The sequence below is a fragment of the Lissotriton helveticus genome, chromosome 6 (genome assembly GCF_964261635.1).
Source record: "Lissotriton helveticus chromosome 6, aLisHel1.1, whole genome shotgun sequence".
In the NCBI taxonomy this organism is placed as follows: domain Eukaryota; kingdom Metazoa; phylum Chordata; class Amphibia; order Caudata; family Salamandridae; genus Lissotriton; species Lissotriton helveticus.
The window spans coordinates 1,072,676,468-1,072,704,003 of NC_136067.1; the positions used below are offsets into that span (position 1 = coordinate 1,072,676,468).

The 27,536-nt window shown below is 44.1% G+C and overlaps 1 protein-coding gene and 1 long non-coding RNA gene across 5 annotated transcripts in view; one reads left to right on the plus strand and one right to left on the minus strand.

The window, feature by feature from the left end:
* SMOC2 (SPARC related modular calcium binding 2) overlaps positions 1 to 27,536 on the plus strand; it is a 1,417,970-nt gene that overhangs the window by 686,123 nt on the left and 704,311 nt on the right. For all 4 annotated transcript variants that reach the window (XM_078648722.1, XM_078648720.1, XM_078648721.1 and 1 more), the window contains exon 6: positions 11,678 to 11,728. In XM_078648722.1, coding sequence (XP_078504848.1) covers positions 11,678 to 11,728 — 51 coding nt within the window. The remainder of the gene's footprint in view (positions 1 to 11,677; positions 11,729 to 27,536) is intronic.
* LOC144763268 (uncharacterized) overlaps positions 27,392 to 27,536 on the minus strand; it is a 64,688-nt gene continuing 64,543 nt past the window's right edge. The window contains exon 3 of the long non-coding RNA XR_013596201.1: positions 27,392 to 27,524. This is a non-coding gene — a long non-coding RNA (uncharacterized LOC144763268). The remainder of the gene's footprint in view (positions 27,525 to 27,536) is intronic.

Below are 27,536 nucleotides of genomic sequence, written 5' to 3' on the forward strand. Positions count from 1 at the left end.
TGTGAGAGTGAGAGGTTGGAAGAGTTCCTGTTCAAATAAGTAGGTGTTTCTATAAGTGATTGTTTAAGAGAGTAAATATGTGTAAGTTTCTGTAGAAGTAAGTGTGGTAGTGTGTATATAACTGTATATTCAAGTAAATGGATGTTTGATACTTTGTTTGCATGTGTGACTATGTGTGTGAGTAACTCTATGGATGAGTGGTGGAGTGTAACAGGATGTATAGGTGTATGAGTACATATGATGAGCGAGTACATGTATGAGTGACTGTATAGGGACTATTGGTGAATGAGTGGATGTGTGTGTAGATCTTTGAATTACTGAATAGGTGTGCTGTAACTGGTATTGGTATGTCAATTGTTTTGAAAATGTTAGTTTGTTTCTTTGAGGGTGTAAAACAAAAGTTATATTAGGGAGAGAGGAGCTCTGCCACTCTATCACAATGATGATGTCATCAGTGATGTCATTTGAGATGTCATCAGTGATGTCACTGACCATGTCATGAGTAATGTAATATGTGACGTCATCAGCAGTGCATTGCGGGCGCTGAAGTTATAGTTAGCTGAACTAACTTTAACGGTGGAATTTCAAAGGTTTTGTACGAGTAAAATGTCCAGCTAACTATAACTTCCTTGAAACCTATGGTTTTTTCAGTGTATATATATATATATATATATATGTATATATATGCACATGTATTTGTGGGGAGAGATCCCCACACCCCTCAACCTATCGTAAATGCATGCATTGTTGAATATGCCACCTTATTTCGCATGCGTTTACAATGCATGGCGTTATAACATGGTCATTACAAGAACAGTGTTGTTAGTTTTCATACCGTTACAATGCAAGTCGGAACAGCGACTTACGTGGGAAGGGGCACTGGATATTGGAATAGTTTAATTTACTATTCCAACTCCAGTCTGTGCGGACAGTAGGGAAGGTGTTGGATTTTAAATCCAACACCTTCTGCCCCTTACAACGCAAGTCGTTGTTTCGACTTGGGTTGTATTGGTATGCGAAATAACAACGCTGTCGTTCTAACGACCGCGTTGTAACGCCATGCGTTGTTTTGCATGCGTTGTTAACGCTGTTTACTTGCATTATAAAGGCATATATGTGGTAAAAACGTGTGGTAAACAAATCTGTGATAAATGCACAACGTCGTAAAAACCTTGTTGAAAGAATATTTCCCAATTAACACTTCCAAGCAGCTTGGCTATTGTGAATGGAAAGGAGACTTTAATTGTTTAACAAGAATCTCCTGCATGATATCCAATCCAGGTGCAGGTCATTCTGTGGAATCCAAACAAGCCAGTTCAAGTGGTGCACAGTGTCATTCCCACATCATTTTTTTCCCCTTATGCGATACATTGTCATTGTGCTCTTCTGGTTCACCCATTACTTTTCTGACTGCTACCGCTTAATGCAACTGGCATATATCATTTTTCATAGAATTGAAGTAACTTCCGGTTTGCCAAAAGGATGAATCCTTTTTTGTGTGCTTCCACCACTAAATGAGGTTCTCTGTATAGTCTTAGGCAAAAATGAGGACAGTCAACACCTTTTCGAGGTGAAAGCCGCATCAACCAGTGTCATTTATTGACTAAAGGAATGTCTTCTTTCCAAAGTCTGGATGTTATTTGTCAACCTCAATCCTACCCTAGCTAAAATAGAACTGAAACTCATCACCACCAGCAACAAACAAGGTGAGGTCAAGTCCAGGGCCCTGTCACAATCATTAACCTTCTTTTCCTAGCATTAATTGAACATCGCCAGTGCCTTCAACTTCTTCAGTGCCAAGAAAACCCAGATCCTGTGGTATATAGCAACACATCTTATTTTTAAAAAAGAAACCCTATTTACCTAGATCAGATCTCAGAACCATAATCCAGGCCCCAAGACTACCACAATACCCCAATTGCAGCTGCACATTTTTATAGCCTCTCCAGAATGACACTGATCCCTTTTACTGTGTCCTTCAAATTGCAACCCACCTCATCATCTTGTGAGGTCTGTTCAAAATATTACATTATGAAATCTATAGGCTCCAGGTCAAAAAGTGTCATCTTTAAACAACACCCTAGGAACCAGAATGTCATCCCTGTGCATATCCACCTTGCCCCTAATGAAATTCATTAAAGAATTGAAACTGATTTTTTCAAGATGCCTTGCATCCACCCTCTTACAACACCTCAGCTCTCTACCCCAATAACCTCTTCCACCAAACCTACACCATCACAAGTTCCATTTTCCATAGCTTGTATAGTGCTGTGTTGCTTTCCAACTAGTTTTACTTCCATACATTCAAATAAATACTTTACTGGAAGTATTATTCTTTGTCAGCTGAAAACCATTGAAGCTAAATTCAGGAGCACAACAGTGAACTTCACTCTTAAAGGCTTCTCAGAGCGGAGATGCTAAGGGAGCTGTGCTTGTTGAACTAATGACCATTTTCCATATATTGAAGTAGGACCACAGAAATTTACTGCAAAGTCAGTACCCCTTCAGGGTGTATTAATGCATAGTGTCTTGGTCCACTGTCACATGCTGTTCAGTGTTTGAGAAGGGTGAGCAAGAATTTGAACCAAGTGCAACGAAAAGGTAGGGTGAGGGTTCCAAAGCATTCCTGTAAAGTTTGGGGTCTGACGGAATGTGTAAGCCTGTGTCACACGCAGGGCAACACCATGGACAGGCATCAGCTTAGTGCATCATTCACCTACCAGACTGGACACCTTCACCACATACTTCATCCCCTTTGAGGCAGGATGGAGGTAGGGGGGTGGTGGAGGGGCAAGCTACACCCCTTCAATTTGGTCACTTCAGAGATGGGTGTATTTCTATAAATACTTCATGGGTCTAAGGGTCAGCCTCTTTGGATGATTCTCTGCAGCTTAAGCCTGAGCAACTGGGGGCTTTCTTGGTAATGCTCCGCCGCTATGTGAGAGCTCCTTCCCTGGACTATGGGGTCCAGATGTGGGGTAAACTCCCAAATGTTCCACACTAGATGTTGTGTATTCCTGCTCCACATTGACTACTCAGGCAGACATCCTGCTTAAGTCATATCATCACTGGTTGCACTTGGATCTCCCGTATGTTAACCCATTACCTTGTCAAATAAATCTACAACATGACTTTTTTAAATCAAAACTGGTGTGTTCTCAGTCATTTTGCTTGTGGACTTTCTTTTTTTCATGGAGGTATTCTGTGTAATCCAGTTTGAATTTGTGTACACCTGGCTATGGGATTTATGTGCTATGTGAAAACCCACTGTCTCTGTCTTCCTGTTAGTGTGTAGACACCTTGGAATGGCAGCCATCTTGCCATTGATAGGTAAAGACTACAGGAAATTAAACAGATTGATAGATAGAAAGAGCCTCAATGAGATACTTGGACCTTACAAAGGAATGTAAAGGGAAACAATAGCACCTCAACTGCCACACTCTGGCAGCCAGAAGTCAATGTTGCCACATTTAATTTAAAAGTAAACATGGAAGAAGCATAATGCTTAGAGCTGTGGGCTGCCATCTACGCAGATTCAACAGAGAAGAACATAAGGGAAGAGGGGGCTAGTTGGGACATTTATGAAAAAAGAGACAGCAGAGTATTCATCATGGAACCCTGGCACACATAGACGCTGAGAGAATGTGCAGGGTGGGTAGGGGGGGTGCTGTATCACTCACTAAATAACCATATTAGAGTTCAGAAGTTGATTGAGCAATACAGATGCTCCATTCTTTTAACACAGATTGTTGCTTACTTTTCTTTCTATGACTGTAAACTGAGAGGATTTTGTAAAAAGAACTATGTGGCAAATCTTCTGAAAGGAAAGGATGTGGGAGGTTACCTTTTTTTTAACACACAACAAAACGTGGAACTGTACAAATATTTTAAAATACTAATCTTATAAAAGCACTAATGAAAGGAGCTAGGCCTGGGATCAGGGAGTCTAGAATTCATTATAGGGTTGCAATAAAATCAGCTAAAGAAAATTGGGAGAGTTAAAAATGGGATGACGTTTTAGAAGCATCCATTAATAAAGATCTTAAATCATTTGGGCCGATATTGAGTCAGGGTGGAGGAAATTTGCCTGCAGTGTCTATCCAGTCAAGCAAGTGGGTTGTGCACTTTGAGTATCTCACTCACCTTACCAGGATACAGTGCATAATACCAATGAGGAAGGAGTTGTCTAGTCTTGAGTTGCCATCTTCACAGGTTGTTTCAACTGTTGCTGAGACAGCTGCTGCAGTTTCTTCTCAGAAGCAGGGTAAGGCACTCAGATTGGATAAGATCCCGTCCAATCTTCTTAGATCTGATTTAAACATATTGGTGCCTTATATTAAAGGGGTTTTAAATACAATGGTGGCTGGTGCTGCAGTGCCTGCTATGTGGAAAGGGGCTGACATTGTTCCAGACATTAAAATAGAAAGTCTTAACCTTCCGGCTGACTACCGCCTTATTAGGCTTTTAGATCATCTACAAAAAGTCTTTACAAGTAGGTTCAAGTAGGTTCTGAGAAAAAGACTGGATTGCATTGACGATAACCAGATCATCTCCCACCTGCAGGCTGGATTCAGATCTAAGACCGGCACAGTTGATCAGGTCTTTCGCTTTTTGATGACAAAGTGGAAGACTGTGGTGTTTGATGGGGCAGGGGGGGCACTCTTTGTTGCATTTGTTGACCTTCGATCTGCTTTCAATCTGTCCCTAGATGGAAACTATGGGAGGTACTTTTTGGCAGTGGCGCCTCTTCCACTGAGGCATTGCCTCACTGAAAAAAAGGAAAAATAAAATGATAATAACTGTTGTTATTATCATTTTATTTTTCCTATATACTTCAGGGGCTCCCAGGAGGGGTGAGGCTGGAGAAGTAGGGAGAGGAGTGTTTTTCACTCCTTAAGTGCACAGGACTGCTTGGTTGGCCCTATCAGGCCCAACCTAAGTAGTCCTGCACACTTTGCATGTTGCCCACCAGGCTGCATTAGACAGCCTGGTGAGGAACATGCAAACCCTCCCAGTCCCCGTCTCAGCGCTGATCCATAGCGCTCGGATCAATCACAACGCTGCACTGCAGCGTTGTGATTGCCTATGGAGAGGCTGGGAAGGTGGGTGCTTCCTGCTGCTGGCCGGGAGTGCAAGAAGATGTCAGAGGGATGGAGGACGAAGGAGAGGCGGCGGGGGTTTAAGGTAATTGTTTTTTTGTTTGTTTAGTTTTCCTATTTTTTGCCCCACTTCACGCCTATCCCGCCTCAGGCCCCCCCACCTCACGGGTCAGGTAGCAGCCGCTACTGCTTTTTAGGCTGGGAATTCTCTGCAACTTGCTTAATATCATTGTGCTCATCCATGAGGGAGATTTTGCAATGGTTTTCTGGGGCCCCAGTGGCAAACTAACAGAAAGGGACTTGTCAGGGTTGTATTTTGGCCCCAACCCTTTTTCTTTTAAAAATTAATAGTTGTCTGGAATTTTTTTTATAAATTGTGCAAACATTTCTCTGAATCGAGCAGGCCAGAGGGTTGCAACCCTTTTCTTTGCAATTTACACTTTTTACTTTCTAAGACAAGGTTTGGCTTGCAAACCCTTGTCGATAGATTGAATCTGTTCTACGAGCCATGCGGTCTTGAAGCTAAGGCACGTAAACAGAAGCAGACGATTTATTGTAAAGTGAAGAGGGCTAGAGGAAATATCAGTTTGAGGAGAGAAGCTTAGGAGGGGGTTTTAGGAGTTCGAGTATCTGGGGATGAGCTTGTCTGATTTTAGATTGTGGACCCCATCAATTTCCAAGAACTCACTTTTGATAGACTACTGGGCCGTGGCCATCCACAGATTCACCAAGAGGGCCCCCTGGTACCGTTTTCTCCCAGGAGTGAAGCTATTCAACGCTCAAGGTAAGAGTGCAATCCTTTATGGTGCGGAATTATTGAGACACTCCTCTATAGACTCCCTGGGAGTTAGTGAGTACAATTTATAAGAGCTCTTGTGCATATGGGAGGATGTACCCCCTTAGTCCCCCTCAGATTAGATCTCCAGCTCAAGTCTGTCTCAGAGCTGGCTGGACTGAGGCCTATACATTATTGGGTCAATATATGGTCTACTGAGAAACTGCAATCATATAGAAATGGTCTTATTAATATTCTGAGCTTACACAGCACCCAGAAGATCCAGTAGTTTGCCTATGGTAAAAATCTACATGACTTGGGCTGGGCAACTACTGGAAATAGCCTTCCTCTATTCCATCTTCCAATGTTGCTGTTTTTAAAGCAAGGTCTGGGGACAGGTTATATCTCCCAATGAATCTTCTAGCCATATGGGAGGTTGCATTTGATTTTTACTTTTACACAAGAACAAATATTTTGATAGGATCCAAACAAAGCAAGAAACTTTACTTGGTGAGGCACAAATAATAAAAAATCACTAAAACCCGAATTCCACACATTATCATTCGTGCACTATATAGTCTTATCAGCAAAACCATGTCTATGCAAATTTAGTGGCCATTTGAATAGAAAATGTACTGTCTGTAATTGCCCTTTAACTTACCGGTAATCTTCATTACTCCTGGTCCCGTTGTACCCGTCCCATTCCTTACATGTGGAGGTGACTATCTCCCTGACAGAAAAAAGAACAGGAGAATGCTGGGACCCCTAACCCCACCCCCTCTTACTGGGAGTACCTAACCAGTACCTACCCAGCATTCCGCCAGAAATTCCAAGCCACCAACAGGAAAGCCGGGAGGGTCATAAGGAATGGGACGTGGACAATGGGACCAGGAGTAATGAAGATTACTGGTAAGCAATAGGGCATTACCTCCAGGTCCCTCCAGTGCCAGTCCCATTCCCTGCTTGTGGAACATACCAAATCGAGAAACTCAGCCTTCCAAACCCCCAAGAACACCCAGGACACCACACCAAAAAGCAGCACCACAAGCGAAGCAACAAGAGAACCGCAGGAAAAACACAGGCAGGAGCACACAGACCTCAATGCCCCCAACCAAAAAAAAAGGGTGGCACCCCCCTAAATACGCAGGAGGTGACCAAGGCAAACAAAAAAGCATGCCAACCCACAATGCTAACACCCAGAAAGCAGCCTACCCACACTGGGAACACCCTTGAATCTTCAACAGAGGAGGAGCACATGCCAAAGAAGCAACAGAGGACAGCGAAGAGGTCACAAATGGAAGAAGACCCAAGGAGACCACCGGTAAGCCAGGGCCACACTAACAGGGATCACCACCAAGGACCAGAAGGACCAGCACTGCAGAAGCAGAATGCACCAGCAGCCCAAGGAAGAAAAACAACCATAGAAAAAAAAACAGGGCATCCACGCCCCACCGACCCAATCACTATAAGCAGCAAGCGGAAGGGAGCCAGCCTTTAAGGTGACAAGGCAAAGACAACCAGCCACGGCCAAAAAGGAGGCAAACTACAGATACCCCAAGCACAAAAGCGAACCCCCAGAGGGTCCTAAGCAACCTGACTCCCAAAACAACCAGCACAAGGCAGACCAGAACAGCGGAAACACTCACAGGGCCCAAAGCCCAGAAGGGTGCCATCCCGCAAGAAAGCCACCAAGCCCAGGAACATCACACACAAAACCGACAGAAAGCGACCCTGCGCAAACAAGGGAAGAGTGCCCATCACCACCGGGAAAAAACCCCACAACAACCTCACCAGAGAGCCGAGGGAAAGCAAGGAAAGACCCAACAGGCTTAGCCCAAAGCAGGAGACAAGCGGGTGACACAACCAACCACAGGACCAACCCCACACACCCAGGGAGGCCCACAGAGGCCAGCCCAGACACAAGTGGAAAGGGCCAGCCGACAGAGGACCAACCAAGAACAGGCCCACACAGAGCAAACTAAGAAGAGAGGGAGCAGCTACCAAAAGCGGATGTATGACATTACAACGCATGCTTTTACCACGCCTGCCTTTGTAACACGGTTTTTACAACGCAAACCTTTACAACGCATAGCGCTTTGGGGTGCTGGATAGTGAATAGTTTAATTTACTATTCCAACTCCAGTCCCCGTGGACACTAGGGAAGGTGTTGGATAGTAAATTAAACGTATTCCCTATCCTAGAGCGCCCCCAACGCAATGCGTTGTAATCGTTTGCGTTGTAAAAGTTGCATCGTAAAGGCACTGCATGGTAAAAGTTGCGTTGTAAAAGATGTTTCCCACCAAAAGCAAGCCCCCCACAACCTAACAGACCCGGCCACCAGTGAGCCCAGAGGACACCACCACTGAAAACTCCCAGAGGAGGACCATAGGCCAGAAACCGCCAGCACCAACCACCTGACAACAGCCCACACCACCCAAACCAGGAGAAGGAGCAGAGGACACAGGGACAGACCTACAGGCCAGGATAGAGGCAACCACCCCAAACGCAGGTGACACCAGGACACAAACCCGGCACCCTGCCCAACAAAGGCAGCCAGATGGAAGCAGAAACGACAAGCACCAGAACATCAGCTGCCTGAAGACCAACCAGAAGGACCAGGCAGAAACACACAGACCCCAACAGGACAGGCGATGGCAGGGGTAGAACCAGAGGGCAGAACCCTGGAAAGCACACTCCTCCCCCACCAAAATGAGGCCAACAAAAGCAAGACTCTGAACTAGACCAGGGCACAGTATCAAGAGCGGGTAGAGGCAAATCCCCCAAAGCCATCAAACAGGGCCAACAGGTAAGAGCCTGCCCTAAAAACCCACACCAAGGGCAACACCGACAACCACAAACGTGAAGGCCGACCACAGGGCGAAATAGACGGGACCGAAGAAGACCAAGCCACAGGTCACCAAAGAGGAACCAAGAACCACTGAACCAGGAAGGGAGGTAACACCCAACTGAACCACCAGCCCACCTACTGGCCCGGAAGACAAAGGACGACACAGAGGAACCACCTCATGTGAGTCCGAAGACCAGCTGCAGAAGGGCAACAAGACAGGAGAGACAAACCGGACGCTCCTGCTATCCTGAGTCCACATCCAGGAAGAGGAAGCAGGCTCCCACCCCTAAGCCAATCGTAATGCTCCAAAGTCCTCAGACCATTGTGATTGGTCTGAGAGCTGTAGGGATGGGCATGTTCTCCATGCAGACGGTAATGCAGCTTGCATGGAGAACAGGGAAGTGTGCATGACTGCTTTGGGCGGCCTGAGAGGGCCGACTAAACAGTCATTGCACACTTTAGTGGGTAAATCACTCCACCCCTGCCCTGCTCCGTGAACAGAGAAACCTCATCAACCCTCCCGCCCGTAAAGGCCACATAACATGATAACAACTGAAAGTTATTATAATGTAATGTTTCCTCTTCTCGCACTGCTTGAAAGCAGTGGGGCGACGCTCATCCGCCATAGCGGAAGAGCCACCACTGATGAGAAGCGATTAGAAGTTTCTAATGCTGGGTGAATTTTGAAAGGGATACTTTGGAACACAATGAGCAAAATATATACATCTATTTCAGGGGCAGCCGGCAGGGAAACAGTGTTTACAACGCATGCTTTATATCACATGTCCTTACAACACGGTCATTACAAAGACCACTTTGTTACAACGCGAACCAATACATTGCAAGTCATTACAATGACTTATACTATTCCTAAGTCCAGGACGTCCCCTACAGCAACGACTTGCAATGTAATGGTTTGCGATGTAACAATGTGGTCGTTGTAACAAACGTGTTGTAATGGCATGTGATCTAAAGCACGCTTTGTAAAGGCATATAGTAGGGCCGGCATCGCTCGCGGGTGGGGAGTGCTGTGGCCGCTGGAGGTGTCACAGGGGGCTCGAAGGTGGGTGTCACATAGAGGGAGCGGGATTAGAAATGAAAAAACAGCTCGAGGTTCGAACCTTCATCTGCCGTGCTCCTGCTCTCCTGAGTCCGCTTCCAGGAACAGGAAGCAGGCAGCCAGGCTCCCACCCCTAAGCCAATCACAACGTTCCAATAGAGCGTTGTGATTGGTCTGAGCGTCGTGACACAGCGCTCATCCAGGGGCTGTAGGCGTGGGCATGTTCTCCATGCAGGCTGTAATGCAGCCTGCTGGGAGAACAGAGAAGTGCGAATATCTGCTTTGGGCGGCCTGAGCAAACAATCATTGCGCACTTGAGTGGGCAAACCTCTCCACCCCTAACCTGCTTCATGTGCAGAGCAGCCCCGCCCACCCTCCTGCCCGCAAAGGAAAGATAACATGATAATAACTGAAAATTATTATCATGTTTCCTCTTCTCACACTGATTGGAAGCAGTGAGGCGAAGCTCCTCCGCCAAAGAAGAGGAGCCGCCACTGATATTTCTCTCGTCACTCACTGTCAGGAAGGAAGGCATTAAAGACAGAAGGCCCCTCTTTCTCTTGCTCTCCACAAGCACTTGTCTGCTCCGTATTGCCCTGTGGTGCACGCTATACGTTCTCTACTGTCCTCTCACCTTCTCTTTTCACTCTCTCTCACGTGCTGTCCTTTATTTAAAAAAAAAAAACACAGTTGATGGACAGAATGTAGAACAATGTCATACATTCACCCCAGTACAAGGATCTGGGCCTAAATCCATCGTTTTTTTGCACTCCACACCACCCTGGGTTAGACACTGGCTATATGCAAATCAGCTCTGACCCTGTGCCTCATGGGAACAGTCCAGTCCGAACTACCAAACCATGTCTTTCCCAGACCGGAATCAAGCATCCAAGGACTGGTTTCTGGCTATCAGCCTTCATCAGCCTGGATAGCTTGACTCCAGTGGTGTGGAGAGCCTGGGACTCACGTCCCTGTTTCTAGGAGAAGTAACAATATTGGCTGGGTTAGGGCATAGATATATTAAGAACGTTATGTCCAGTAATGACAATGTAAATCTAATATTTATATTGTCATTACTGGACATAACGTTCTTAATATATCTATGCCCTAACCCAGCCAATATTGTTACTTCTCCTAGAAACAATACCCATACTTTCATCGTATTTCTATCGAGCATCGCGCTACTTAATATGTTGATCAACCTATGCCGTACACATGGACTGACTCCGCAGTTCATTTCCTTATTCGTATTAACCCTGGGTGTAGTGGGCGTGGTGGGCGTAGTGGGGCTGAGAGAAGCACCACGAAGTGGGGGGAAATCTACGCCCACCCACACACTTTGCGTAGCCCCACTATCCGCCGCCCGCCTCCCTCCCGCCCTTTTGTAAATGCCCTTAAAATGATTTTAAACATTGTAAAATTAATTAAAACGACTGCGCATTTGTCAGGAAGAAGTGTCGAGAAACTAGGAAGAGGGAGCACCGGGACGCCGCATATCAGGTTAGTCGTTTTGATTAATTTTACAAGAGGGCGGGAGGGAGGCGGGTGGCAGGCAACTTTGCTCCGCCATGGCGTGTGCGTAGTGTTGCCTTGTTGTCCTTTATTTTTAGCTATGAAGTGTGACTTACTGTATAGCTGGGTCTGAATATGTTGTTCCTATTGCTAGCATGGGAGCAAAAGCGTGTGCCATGGTATAAAATATGCTTTGAAATTATACCTAAAATTCACAGTATGCAGAGTTTTTAAATGAAATATGTCCAATATGACCCATCTATGTACACATTTGCCTTATTGTTTCTGAAAGCATTATTTCCTAATGTGCCTTATCTGAGCTGCACTAATACACTTGCAAGACACACATACACATCTTTAATAGTCTTTTATCTTTTATTAAGATGATGCCTCAGCCCCAGCACTGGAGACGCAACCTCAAGGTGATGAAGAAGGTAAGTGATAATATTAGAAAATCTTTGCTAGTAATGCAACTACGTATGTCGTTGTAAATAACAGATTACTTCGAGTCCGTTTCAGGGACTGGATTACATGTTCTGTACAAAGATTTAGGGGTAGCGGTAAATAGAGCTCAATCCCCTTTTCACATTTTGCTACAGAAAAGAGACTTCATGTACTCTCGAAAAGTACACATGCCGTAGTTCAGAGAGAGTGGCCTTTGAGGCACCCCTCTCCCCTCCAGTTGTTGACTCTCAGGTCTTTTTCATAGTCTGCCATTGCTTGGATGGGCTGTTTTTTCAAGATTACATTATTCACTTACTGTTTGGGCATCAAGAAGTTGCCCTGCAAACTTCCGCTCCCTGTCCTGCTAACCATGTTCCTCAGGGCTTTCACGTTCCTTCTGTCATTGTTTTAAAGGTCTCGCTTAGGCAGTGCTAACGCTGTCTCTTTGAGACATGCTGTATTAAGGTATGGCCTTGAAGCTCTGACCATTTTCCACCTATGTTTGCAATTGGCTCCCCTTTCTGTCCTCTCTAAATTGTTGCTTTTGATTCATGAATAGGCTTAGTAGTCCCTCCTTAGTACCGCCTTTTCTCCTTTTGTAACCTCCTATGAAGACTAGCCCTCTTACGTGTGTTGTTACTCAGTATGTTTTATTTACAGTCTGTGAGCACTATTTTCTTGAATGATTTTCACATTTTGCAGGCACAAAATGCATTCCTGCAACAGTGTCTACTTTTCCACTCCCCATTTCCGCCTGCCTCCGGGCGCTGCTCTTTAGGTTTCAGCAAGGATCGCCCGCTTTAAATTTTTTTATTAACGCACACTTTTATATTTTAATTTAGCAATGGCAGCCGCACAATATTTTACAAATGGGCGGCTCGCCCAACTTGCACCTTTTCATCTACATGTTTATTTCTTTGGCCAGTGCGGCATGCTTTAACAATAGCGGCCATGCACGTTTCTTTTCCTCAGAGTAGCAGTCAATGGCACACACGCCTTTTTTTACAAAATGTGCACCTCGCCCCACTCGAGCGCTTCATTTCTTTATAAACAATGGCAACCGAGCGTGATATTTACAATATGCGCAGCTTGCCTGACTAGTTTGCTTGAGCCTAACAGCCTGTATTGTGCTCCACTTTGAGAAAAGCCCCTGCAGACTTAGACATTGTCTGTGAACGCTACAGAGATGTGCAACAAGTACTCTGCAGTTTTCTTACGGTCTTCTCTCTCCATTTTCCTTTAATCTTTCCACCTTGTTTATTGTTCTAAAAGTACTGTAAAAAAGAGCATGTCGCTGTCTGTCCTGCGGTGTCACATGCTCCTCGCAGCCTCCCCCATCACTTTATCCTTGCCAACAAAGATCACAATACACACTTAAGTGTCACATATTTTTTATGAACTACATGCTGCATTAAATGTAAGTATTTTGTATTGCCTGCAATCAATATATCATTGGTGTAATAATGAACGCACTGCACATAGTTAGAAAATGTTATTACAGCCATGGACCACCGCAATGTATCGATAACATGAGGTCCAAGGTTGTTGGCACACATGTTTTTAAGGTATGAATTTCTTCCTGCTGTTCGAAATCCTTCCCAAACTTCAGTTTGTGCGTTGTTAAAGAAGCTCCTGCTGGGAGAGTGCTGGCTGGTGCGATAGCTGCTGTTTATGCAGCAAATATATCCTCAGCCCAACCCCAAGGGCTTCAGCCCGCTTCTGCTAGCTCAGTCTTAGCTGCTGTTCTGGAATATTTGATTGGAAGCTTTAAATGCAGTGCCTCTTTCCTTCTGACACCTGCTGCACCTAACGATTGCCTGATGCTGGGAGCCAAGCCGGACTACACATGGATACATTTGGAATCACACGGTTGTGGAACTTAATCGTCCCCGCCAGGAGTCCCCTTATCTTCAAGCGGACGGGAAGGAAACGAGCACGCAGCACTTTCTAACCCTGTTTTTTAAATAAAGATACATTCCTGGTTTCAATAGTTTATGAGGGCAATTGCTCTGCACCCAATACCCCCAGTTGATTGCAGCTGATGACTTGGGATATGCACAGAAATGCCACTGCAGATTCATCAGGATGAAGCCTGTAATGATTATAATAAGAATTGTGATTAGTAGTAAACTAACACTCCTTTTCTTGGTACAAGTTCACTGTGTAAGACAACATAAATATACATTTATAAAGCCCTCTGGCTACAGTTTCTGGCACTGGCTGAGTGAGACCGTATAAAGAGGAGAGATCAGCCGGGAGAGGGTTGGGTTCAAAAATCATAAATTGAACTTTATGATCCTTCTCATTTCTGAGTCAAATCGATTTTTAGACAGTGACATCCTAGTCAGAAAAGGTCCTCTCTTTTATGGAGTTTTCAGAAAAGTATGTGCTGGAAATTTTCATCTGTGTACACACTTTATACTCGTAAAGCGGAATATTAGTCTGAGTTGGTTTCAAACCAATCCCCATTTAATGCAAATGGAATGGCATGCATTCCTCTGGCTTCTGAGGTGGAAAACCGTTCAATGCTCTTACATGTGAAGTCACTAGGATGTGCGATCCGCCTGCTGAAATTGGCTCCCTTTATCTGGTGGTTACTAGAGGTGGACGAGCAAGCAAAATAAGACAGCCAAGCCAAGGACCTTACTTGGCTTTAAGAATCCATGCACTAGCTGAGCCCTGGAAATGTTTGGCATGTAAATCACTAAACAATCATCTTGTAAAAATGATAGTCCCTTTACCAATCAAAAATGTATTTCTTTAAATTGTGGCAGTTTAGTTCATCAGATTATAACCCTGCATTAGGCAGCATTTAGTAGGTGTATTCATACACACCACTTAATTTATTTATTTATTTATTTTAACGATTTATAAAGCGCCTGGTGACCTGAGGGCATCCCCGCGCTATGAGGAATGTTATCCAGATGAAGGGAAGAAAAGAGGGGGAAGACGTTATTTAGGGAATAGAAGGGTTTTCAATTTTTTTCTGAAGGCCAAATAATTGGATTCCAATCTGAGGGTACGTGGGAGGGAATTCCATCCAGTGGAGGCATTCTCACACTACACTCTACTCAAATGTACAAAACTACACTCAACACCCCTGTACGATAAATAGGTATAAATATAACACATAGCAACCACACATATTCAACAAAACAAAAACATATAGACAAAGCTATTCACACAGTTCCACGCAACACAATTAAACGCCACACTAAGTATGGGCTGAAAATCCATTGCGCTCGCGGAATTTTTGACAATTTCAGAGTCCGCGAATCACGCGAAATTGTCAAAGAATTCACAATTCGCGAGTTGGCGGATTTTTTTTGCTTGGTCACGCTTCAAAAATACAATCTCGCGCGCGTGGCGTTCACTTACCGTGATTCTGAGTTCGCCGAGTTCAACTCAACTTAATTTTCTTTATTCGGTTTTTGAAATGTAAAAAACCATATAAGTACAGTGATATAAAAACAATTGTATAAAAATTGAAAACCATTTTGCATCTATGGTACAGTGGGTACATTTAAAAAGAATAAAACATATTGAAAATGTATCAATTACTAAAAACAGCATTTCATATCGCAAACGTGCATAAAAACAGGTATCAGGGTTAAATCAAAGATGATGAACTAGTCGCATAAGTTAGGCGTTAGGTATCCTTTAGGATACAATTACTTCAAATCATTGATTCTAGGTTTGGTCTATGTTTAATACAGAGTTTTAAAAATCTAGCCACAGTCTTTGCAAAACACTCCATTTCCAGGTACTGGATTGCCAGGAAAGCTGGGCGACATTGTCGGAGCCCTAGAATTTTTAATATTGGTAGGACCCACTGTGTCCTTGCTTCCCAGTAAAATTTACAAAACATAACCACATGAAATGTGGACTGGGGGAAAACACCATTACAGGGGCATGGGGGCAGTGAGTTTGACCAATCATTAACCTTGGGGAATGTAAGCAGTCTATGAAAAGTATTCAATCTGAAACTAGTGAGGACAAACCTATCAAATCCGTTCAGTTTAAAAGTCAGATAGGGCTGGATACATAGAGTAATTCCAAATCTGGTAAAGCACCGGGCCGCGATGGGGTCCAGGTGGATCTTTTTAAATATAATTTGGATTCATGGTCTCCCATTTTGACAAGAGTGCTTGAAGCTGCAAATACCATAGGTTTAGACGAATCCTGGTCCTCATCAATTTTAGTACCAATTTTTAAAAAGGGCGATCGACATAGCCCAACATGCTATCGACCCATATCCCTTTTAGATTTCCTTGGCAAGGTCGCTGGCCGTATCCTTCTAAATCGACTCTAGGAGTGGGCCACCAACCATAAAATAATTTCTGATCTCCAGTACGGGTTCCAAGAGGGACTGGGTACGGTGGATCAGGCCCTGAATCTTTCACTTTTAATAGGGAAATATGCTTGTGCTAAAGGTTTTTTTTTGCACATGGTCTATGTCGATCTGACTGCAGCTTTCGACTGTGTCCGTCACACAAAACTGTGGTCGATTATTTTAGCAATGGGTGTGGACCCACCGTTGGTAAATTTCCTCCGTGAACTCTATTCGGGTGCAACCGCAAGAGTCAGGTATGGACTCGGGGGAGAACTGACTGAGTCATTCTGGGTGGAGAGGGGGGTGAGGCAAGGTTGTGTCCTGGCCCCCTTCTTATTCACCCTTTACACAAATGGGTTGGAATCAGCAATGTTGGAAGGGAGCCAGGACCTGCCCACCATTCGTCGTCAACCAATATCGGCATTATTGTATGCCGACGACGCGGTGATTATGGCAAGAACACCCTTACAACTCCAGCGGGTTTTAGATAAGTACTGTATTTTTATGAAAGGTTTGAGCCTTATGGTGAACATAAAAAAGACGTTTGTAATGCATGCAGGTTTTGGACCAAAAAAGACAAAAGAGATTCACATAAATAACATTAAGTTGGAGCGGACAACGTCTTATCCTTATTTAGGAATTTTAATTGATAATAAGTCTACATGGACTCAGTCCATCAATGCGAGGAAATTATTTCTTGGGGCTGGTGGTTTTTGCTCAGAAGCTAGGTAAGAGGTCCCCCCAGGAAATGATAAAAATTTACCAAGCTAAATGTGTCAGTGTAGCAATTTACGGCGCAGGGTTGTGGAGCCACACTAAGGTGGAAGCGCTACAGAAGATTGAAAATACTTTTCTGAGATACCTACTGGCAGTCCCCCAGAGCACATCAACTTATTGTTGCCACTCAGAGGTAGGGTTGGACTATATATCGGATATTGTGAGCATCCAACCAATTATGTTATGGCACTGTGTCTGGACAACAGAGGAGTAAGAATTGACACAACGCCTTGTTCTGGACTGTCTTACCCTTGATAAAATGCAAAAGATAGATGGTTAGTTTTTGTGAAAACTTTTTTCGATGATTTAGGTTTTCCGAGATATTTCAGCCATCCATCAACCATCTCCGAAATCTCGAGGAAAGAACTAAAAAAGATATGTCTGCTGCATCTGGGGCAGGTGCATCTTTCAAATGAGATAGGAAAAAGCTCAGTGCAGCACACCCTAGCTATTCAGACTACTCTTAACATGCAGCCAATTTTAATGTATAATTTGAATTCACATGAAAAAATCCTACTGACTTGTTTTAGATTCAACATTTTCCATCGCTTAATAACTTTTTCCCCTACAGAATGATTGGTCCACGAACTTATCAGTGTGTCCGTGTGATGATATCTCCTCACAATCTTCAATTCATACAGTCCTGTTTTGTAGATTTTATGTTATTCCTCGAAATAGATGGATAGTCCCTATATTGAGAGCTATGGGATTGCGATCATGTCGCCCAGCTTTTTTAGCACTACAATTCTTGGAATATGAACCATATGCTAAATCTAAAGCTAGCTTTCTGAAGTATTGTGTTATTCATCGTTTGAATCTTGGTTAATCCCATAGGTCTATTTATCATGAAGTATCTGGTTTTAATTATCAACATTTTTAACAGAATATTGACTTTGTAATGTATTGATGCAATGACTGACTGTATTGGTTTTATCTTTGACAATGTTTTTTTTACTTGTACCTTTTATGGTTTTTCTACAAATAATGGAAACCGAATAAAAGAATTTTGATTTGATTTGAGGAAGAAATGTGGATTCATGTAGGTTAGAAATTGCAGATTAGACAGCACTGTAGTAAGAACTGTGCAAATGTCTAACTTCTTTCTGTAGAATGTTTTAGCGAGCAATTCAATGATAATGAGATGTCCTGTATGACCATCACTAAGATGCACTGTCAAAATGTTTTTAGTTTTGAGATAAGCTGACAACTATGTTGTAGCCCATTCAGGGCACAATTATGATCAAACGGCCAACGTTATGAATCAGAAGCAAATGAATTCCTGTAAATCAAATTGCATTTATTATCTGGATTGTGGAGGTAAATGACAAGCACAAAGGAATTAAAAATGATTATTTTCTGATATATGTGCATAGAGAAAGAGGTGCTTTTGTCGATGGTGTTCATTTGGGGAGCAGAGAGCCTATGAGGAAGGGCGGATGCCCGAAACGCGTCAGGCTCTGTGGACGCCGGCTGTGCCTGGTTCTCCCTCTACTTGGAGAGTGCTGATTAGGGAGTGCGCCCCGCCTTGGGTAACTTGTGAACTTTGCATATTACGGCTGATCCAGCCGGGGGCGCACCGCCGCTGAATCGGGCGGTTCCACTGCTGAGGGTTGATTCAGTGGTTTGATCTTTCGGCACAAGATTTGAACGAGGGTTTACATCAAGACACACCCGTGATTATGGACTATTTTGCCGGATGACTGCCACCGAGCCCACTGGGGTTTTAGCGTGAAGGACTACCAGTCCCAGATTGCACTTTGATTTTGCAGACTCACCTGATCTGTAGTGCCTAATAAAGATGGGAGAAATACTGGTGCTCTTGTCGGTGGTGGTCATTTGGGGAGCAGAGAGCCTATGAGGAAGGGCGGATGCCCGAAACGCGTCAGGCTCTGCGGACGCCGGCTGTGCCTGGTTCTCCCTCTACTTGGAGAGTGCTGATTAGGGAGTGCGCCCCGCCTTGGGTAACTTGTGAACTTTGCATATAGATATATAAATATATATATATATATATATATAGATATATATCTCGTGAAATCCTCCGAGGCTTGTTCACATGACAATGTGTTACAATTACGTATATACACATTTACTGGAAAAAAACAGAGGTTTTAGTGAAAGTTATAGTTAGTTGGACATTTCACTCATACAAAACCATAGAAATTCCCCCGTTAGTTAGTTCAGCTAACTATAACTCGCACCCCAGCAATGCACTGCTGATGACGTCACATATTACATCACTCATGACATAATCAGTGACATCACTGATGACATCACTCATGACATCTCAGATGACATCACTAATGACATCATCCAGTGACTGTGTGTTTCTGTAAAGTTTAAATATGTGTAATATATATAGGGAAAGGCGTATTGAAGGATGAATGGGTGTATAAGTGTCTGAATGGATGATTTAGTAGGTGCGTGATTGACTCTATAAGTGAGTGATTAAACGTATCTTACTGAATGCATGGGTTAGTGACTGAACCGTGTGAATGTCTGTATCCGTCTGTTGGTGTGTAAGCTGTTGCTTGGGTTTGTAAATAGCTACATGAGTTTCAATATGGGTTATTGATTGGTTGTCTGAGTATCTGTATGGGTGCTTGAGTGTTTGTGTGGGTGGGGTGTGTGTGACTGTGCATAGATGTGAGTGGGTGATTCACTGGGTGCATGGTTTCAAGAGTGCATCTGAGATGGACTATAGTTACCGAGGCACAAGATGGCTGCCAACACTTCCTGGTTTGGAGTGTTGACAGCCAAATAGAATAAAGCTCTTGGTCAGGAGGATCCGCGGATCCTCCGTGCCTCTAAATATTGAAACTTTTATTTTTTGATTTTCTCAGCAACTACTAAACGGATTTACACAATTTAAAAAAAAAGGTCTCTTTCTAAACCAAGGGCTACCTTTGTGCCAAATTTGGTGTAACTCCGTTCAGCAGTTTCGGCTGTAACCGTGTCTAAAGTTTCCTATGGGAAATTGATTTTCCGACCTCTATTTTTTTAATTCCTCAGGAACTACTGAACGAATTCACACCATTTAAAAAAGGTCTCTTTCTGAGCCAAGGGCTACCTTTGTGCCAAATTTGGTGTTGTTCCGCTCAGCAGTTCAGGCTGTAGCCGTGTCTAAAGTTTCATATGGGAATTAACATGGAGAAAACATGTTTTGGGACCTCTCTTTTTTCTCGGCCCCCGCTTGCCGAATCACACCAAAAACTTTCAAAATAGGAGCTGTCCGGAGCGCCCAAGAGTTTTGAAAATTTCACAAAGATTCGTTAATCGAGGCCAGTTATTGGAAAAAGAAAAAATGCTTTTTGAATAGAAACAAGGTTCTAACTATAACTACCTACTGGTGGTCACCAGTTGGAAGTTATAGTTAGGACCTAGTTACCATAGGAAAATGGCAACATTCTATTCCAATAACTTTGGCACCAATTGACAAATCTTCGCGAAATTTTCGAAACTAATTTTTTGTTGCGATCAGCTCCTATGTTGAAAGTTCGGCGGTGATTTGTCAAGGGAGGGCCAAGAAAAAAGGTGGTCCTAAAATGTGTTTTTTCAATGTTAACATCAATAGGAAACTTTAGACAAGGCTACTTGGTGTAAATCCGTTCAGTAGTTTTTGAGAAATATCGAAATTTACAGATATTGCTATTTGGGAATTCTGCCATCTGATTGGCTGAGGCGTTGCAAGCACAAGCTTGCTGCTGATTGTCTGCGAGCGGTTGCAACTAGGACGTGTTGGCTGCCATTTTGTAATTCGGTTGAAGTGAGTAAGGGGAAAAAAGGGTGAAAAAAGTGGAAAATAGGAGGGTAGGAGCACTGTAACCTCTATGGGGTGTTTAGGGTGTGCTATAGAGGGGGTGCGAAGCGAAGTATTCATCCCTATCGGTGTGTAAGTGGTGGGCTACGGAAATTAAGGGCCCGATGTAGGTGGCAAATACCGGTCGGAAACGGCCGAATTCGGCCGTTTCCGACCAGTATTTGGCATCTTGAGATGTAGGGGGCCAGATTTTACAGATTCTGTAAATTTACCGAATCGGTAAATTTACAGAATCTGCAAAATACCGAATCGGTAATTTTACCGATTCGGTAATTTTGGGATGTAGGTGGGACTCTTCAGAGTCCCTAAGGGCTTACAGATTCGGTATTTTACCACTCAATTTAATTGGGTGGTAAAATACCGAATCCAGGTGTGCATGCACATGTGTGCATGCACACCTATGCCATGTGACAGACAGACATGCCCTTAGGGCATGTCTGTGTGCCACATGGCAAACATGCCCGTCTTTGGGGTGCTAGAGGGTGTCAAAGTGACACCCCCTGCACCCTTGCTAAAATCGGTATTTACCGAATCTGCAATTACAGAATCGGTATTGCCCATTGATTCCTATGAGCTTCAAGGCCCATAGGAATCAATGGGCAATACCGATTCGGTATTTACAGAATCGGTAAATACCGAATCTTAAAGATTCGGTATTTACATATTCTGTAATACCTACATCTCCCCCCTTCATATTTACCGACTCTTAAATACCGAATCGGTAAAATTCGGTATTTAAGAGTCGGTAAATATGAATTACCTACATCTGGCCCTAAGTGAGGTATTGCGTAGAGTCTGATGCGGGTAAGGTGAACTGGTGCGGGACTCGGGGATTAAAGTGTGAGCCCAAATAGTGTTTCTTATGCTGTGAAGTCATGTGCCGTGGCCGCTGCACTACAGTTGTAGAAGTGGTGTCAGCATGTGTTTATAACTACTAGGACGAACTACTAACCCGTACTGGTCTGAAAGTCCTGGGGTATGAAAAATATGTGAGGTATTGTCTCGAGTCTCATGCTGCTAAGCTGAGCTGTTGCCGGAGTCGGGGATTAAAGCGTGAGCCCAAACTGTGTGTCATATGTTGTGAAGTCATGTGCTCTGGCCACTGTGCCACATCTATGCAAGAAGTGTCAGCTTGTAGTTATAGCTACTTGGACGAACTTTTATTTCCAACATTGTAGCTTGTGTTTGGTGCTTAGGGGGTGTTATACAGGGAGTGTGAAGGTAAATTTGCACGTATCAAATATATTCGGTATTTGTGAAGTGCTAACCACTCACTCCTACGGGTGTGATGGCGCTGGGGCGTAAGCTGAGATGCTGAGGGACTTGAGGTAAAGTCGCTGAACTATTGACCCCTACCGGTCTGAAAGTGCGGGGTACAGAAATTAAGTGAGGTATTGCCTAGAGTGTCATGCTATTAAATTGAGCTGCTGCTGGAGTCAGGGATGAAACTGTGAGCCTAAAGTGTGTCTGGTATGCTGTGAAGTCATGTGCTCTGAGTGCTGTGCCACACGTGTTCAACTTGTATATGGTGCTTAGGTGGTGTTGTATAGGGAGTGTGAAGGTAAATCAATACGCTATTTGTAAAGTGTCAACTACTCACCCTTCTGGGTGAGTAGAGCGGGAATCAAAGCGAGAGGTCTGTGCTGCAAAGTGGGATGGTCTTGCCGCTGCGCCACAGCTGTGTGAAGAATACATTTTGGCGAGGGTCCGGGAGTTGCTGTTATCTGGCCCTAAAATAGCAGGCCTAAGTTGTAAGTTATAGGGTGGCTCTAAAAAGAGCCCTTGTGTTCATTAGTTGGAGCTGCATATAAGTGCGGATGCACAGCTTCAAGTTATTCAGGAAAACTCGGTTGCCCTGATCTGTGAAGTGTACTCCATCACTTCTGTATATATCCGCCATATCAAAACGTATGTTGTTTTTGTAGATGGAGCCCATTTTGTGGTCTCTGAGGTATGCAGACACAGCTTTGTGGACTTTTTTGCAAGATTTTTCAATATGAGGACAAAATTGTTTGGACCATTTCCACTTCTGTCTTTGGCAAATATTGGAATATACAAAGACAGTTTGAGGTAAAAGTAACATCAATTGTCCAAAGGTGTCCTTCATAAGCATTTCCAAACCTACCCTAGTCAATGTGCCTAGGTCATTTCCACCACAGTGCACAATCATGAGGTCAGGGTGTTGGAGATGCAAACAGGTTTTAACCAAAGGCAACAATTGGTGCCACTTCAATCCTCTCTGTCCAAACCATTTAATGTCCACATTTTGTAAACGTAGGTCTAAGTCAATACGTCTCTGTTCTGCATACCTCTTGCACCAGAAAACATAGCTATGTCCTACGATCCACACTAGCATTTTCAAGGTATGTCTGGAAGGTATGGAAAGATGTCTGTAGCTCATGCAGTTCCTTCGTAGAATAAGAGATATGTTTAAAGCTGGGGAACTAGTTTCTTTTTGCATACAAAACTGTACCTGATTGGGAGTTGAAAAGCATTGTTTTTTAAAAGTAGGATGCACATTCATTTGTTGGAAAAGTATCTTTTTGATTGGCTAAGAAAAAGCAGTTTGCACGTGGAGTACATATTATAGGATAACATTTGCTCAACTCAACCTCACCTGCTACTTGCATTTGGAAGGCACTGCTCTAACTTAAAACAATCATGAACGTTTAACCTGCACATGCCATTAAATGTTCGAGAAAATGTTGCAAAAAATATCTGTAGGTTTAAAAAAATTGATGAACTTTTAACCTCCACGTGTTGTAGAATGTTCTAGAAAGTGTGTTGATAGAATACGTTGCACTTCTGACTTCGATGTGTACTTGAATAATAAAAAAACTGTTTATATGGAAAAGTAGAAAGACAGTAATAGAGAGATGTTTTGAAAGCTAAAAGAATAAAGGAACGATTGTAATTTGTTCTTTATTACCTACTGGCGGTCGCCAGTAGGTAGTTATCACTGTTACCGGTCTGAAAGTCCGGTGTTGCTCAGAGTGGCATGGTGCTGATATGATGCTATACTCAGGTATGAAATTGAGAGTCTAAACCGTGAGGTCATTGCTGTAAAGAGATGTGGTCTGGTGTTTGTAGTATTCATGTGCAAGTAGTGTTAGTTAGTTGTTCGGGCTGGACTGTTCCCATGAGGCACAGGGTCAGACTGATTTGTATATAGCCATGTCTGAACTGGGGTGGCAGAGTGGGCTAAAGAACGGTGATGGACGTGAGTCCCTTGCTCACTTTGCCACTAGATACAAGCAAGCCGGGCTGAAGACGGCTGGAATGCCAGAAACCGGTCCTCGGAAGCTTGTTTCCGGTCCAGGGAAGGCATGGCTTGGCAGTTCGGGCTGGACTGTTCCCATGAGGCACAGGGTCAGACTGATTTGCATATAGCCATGTCTGAACTGGGGTGGCAGAGTGGGCTAAAGAACGGTGATGGATCAAACCCAGATCTTTTGACTGGGTGTGAGTGTTTGATTGGTTCAGATGCTCCGTCCATCACCACCCCCTTTTGTACCGCTTTGGCCGCCATAAGTGTGGCAGGGTATGCTCAGACATGAGTCCCTTGCTCACTTTGCCACTGGATTCAAGCAAGCCGGGCTGAAGACGGCTGAAATGCCAGAAACCGGTCCTCGGAAGCTTGTTTCCGGTCCAGGGAAGGCATGGCTTGGCAGTTCGGGCTGGACTGTTCTCATGAGGCACAGGGTCAGACTGATTTGCATATAGCCATGTCTGAACTGGGGTTGCAGAGTGGGCTAAAGAACGGTGATGGATCAAACCCAGATCTTTTGACTGGGTGTGAGTGTTTGATTGGTTCAGATGCTCCGTCCATCACCATCCCCTTTTGTACCGCTTTGGCCGCCATAAGTGTGGCAGGGTATGCTCAGACGTGAGTCCCTTGCTCACTTTGCCACTGGATTCAAGCAAGCCGGGCTGAAGACGGCTGGAATGCCAGAAACCGGTCCTCGGAAGCTTGTTTCCGGTCCAGGGAAGGCATTGCTTGGCAGTTCGGGCTGGACTGTTCCCATGAGGCACAGGGTCAGACTGATTTGCATATAGCCATGTCTGAACTGGGGTGGCAGAGTGGGCTAAAGAACGGTGATGGATCAAACCCAGATCTTTTGACTGGGTGTGAGTGTTTGATTGGTTCAGATGCTCTGTCCATCACCACCCCCTTTTGTACCAAGTAGTGTTAGTAGGCGTTTATACCATACAGGGAGTGAGAAGTGAACTACTGACCGCTACTGTGTGTTGAGAGTATACCGGAAGCGGGAAGCGAAGTAGCTACATCTACCGGTGTGAAGACCTAGGGATGAAACCGAGCTAATTGCTGTAAAGTGATGGGCTCTTGGCGCTGTAGGATACTAGCCGCTGTAGTGTAAGTGTGTAAGTAGTGTTAGTATGCGTTTATATTATATCGGGAGTGGGAAGCGAACTACTCACACCTACTGGTGTGAAGACTCGGGGATTAAATGTAAGCCTAAATTGTGAGCTCATTGCTGTAAAGTGATATGCTCTGGGCGCTGTAGCATACCTGTGGAAGCGTTAGTTTACGTTTATACAATATAGGGAGTGGGAAGGGAAATACTTAACCCTACCGGTCTCCAGACTCGTGGATGAAACCATGAGCTCATTGCTGTAAAGTCATGTATTCTGTGTAGTATTCCGATGTAAGTCATAGTAGAATGCTAGTATGTAATGCTACTAGAATTTAAGTATGTAATGTTAGAATGTAGGGCTGTCATGAGGGGAAACTTGCGGAGTTTGTACACAGTGCTGGAGAAGACGGTTGCCTTGCTGTCTGCTCCAGTTGGGGGTTGGTTCAGGTTTCCTATTTTCTTGTAATAAATCTACTTATTGGATCCACTGCTGTCTGCCTCTTCACTACATAAATTTGGCGACGAGCGGGAGAAGGTAAAAAGAAAGTACCACTCAGCAATATTTCAAAATTGCTTGCGTTGTGCTGAAGACCCGTTTTCTTCGTGTAGCTGTTTCTACTCATGCCAGGTTCGTCGGCTCATTGAAGTGCCATCCGACTTCTGGTAGGATTTATATTTTGATCTTCCTCTGCTTCTTCACTACATTCTGGTCGCTGTACTACACGTGTGTAAGTAGTGTTAGTATGCGTTTATACTAACAAATGCATCATGGTCCTAGGGAGGGCGAAATGTGAGGGGCAGGGCATACAATGTCCCGGGGTGTGCATTCGCGGGACATTTGTGATTGCTATTAGAGGGCTGGTGCATGGCTTCTACCCGGAGATAGCAAATAATTGTTCGACTACTTGAACCGAGAGGAGGAAAATCTCATATCGCTTTAATAGAAGGGTTGCGGATGGTAAAAATGGAGAGAAAAGAAGAAACAAAACAAACAAAAAAACGGGGTCTCACCCGTTCTTTTAAATGAGGCCCCTGGTGGGTAATGTTCCATGGCCAATCCAATTATTATATTGGGTGGTCTCTGTAGGACTGGGGATCTTAATGTCACATGTAAAATAGGTGTGGAAGGGCAGAGAGACGTTTTGCAGCCTAGGGGAGCACCTCCTTCCGGGTATTGTTTACTAATTGTTCGGGGAGTTCGAGGCCAACCGAAGTCCGGGGATCGCCACACTCCGGGGCTTTATTTAAATATGCAGGGTGGGCCTCGGCAGTCCCTGAAGCCTCGGTGGTCCTAGGCAGTGCCTTATTTGTTCGGTAATCACACGGGCAGTACTTATGGTGTTATAAAGTGATACACTCATAGAACTCTTGCAGTTGTACAATTACCCAGGCTTAATTTATCTAATAGTCAGTTAGATTGTTTGGTAGGTGCACTCTAATATTAGATAACTTTATCCTTAAAATCTCTTATAAACAAATGATTTTCACAATAAATAATAGACAAGTGTTGTCAGAAAACGAAGACCTATACACTCAGTTATTTATTTGAAAAAAAAAGTAACCTTTATTAAAACACAAATATATAGTATCGTAACTTTAATAGAAGAAACAGTTTAATAAAAAAAACGTGGGTTGGACTCCAGTGGAAGCAGTGTAGGAAACCTGCAAGACATAAATGAAACATAAGTATGTGTGCTATGTGGAAGAGGTAAAGAAAGAAAGTCCGAATGAAAGGACGATAGTGAGAATGGAAGGTAGGGGGAGTGGGTGGAAGGGAGAAGGGGAGGGAGAGTAAAAAGAAGAGAGGAAGGAAGACAGAGCGTCGGCCTACTGTACCCAGCCCTTAGTGTTTACCCTCCAGTCACCTGTTTGTCTAGGACGCTGGAATCGCGAGAAAGAGTGTGGTTCAGCAAGTCCTTAAAATAAAACACACACGGCCAGAGATTATGGGCCATATTATCAAGGAACGGCAATAACATTATCGCCGCTTTAGCTGCAGGAAACTGCCGCTAAAGCGGTCTTAAGAGGTTGATAATATGTCCTTGTGAATTCCCATAGAAGCCTAGTTTCTGGTGTGAACCTGGGCTTCTATGGGAATTCACAAGGGCATATTATCAAGTCCATTACAGCCAATTTAGCGGCAGTTTCCTGCCGCTAAAGTGGTGATAATGTTATTGCCGTTCTTTGATAATATAGTCCTACATTATTAGCTATGGGAAAATCGCTTGCATGCACCTGCCCCTTCCCCCGCACTGTGCTCAATTGTAGGTCTTGCCCACCAAGGCTTCACTGCTCACCTGTCACCACTGGTGGGTCCCACGACGTGTTCGTGCAAGCTCCTAGTCAGGGGTACGTTTGTATGGTAGACCAGGTCTCCCGTCGGGACGGTGTCTTGATACCACGATGGAAGATGTCAGAATGCCCAGGGCATCATTGCGGGGTCAGCTCCCACTCCGCCCTTCTTGAGGCAGTCAATGGAATCTCTGAAAAGGGAG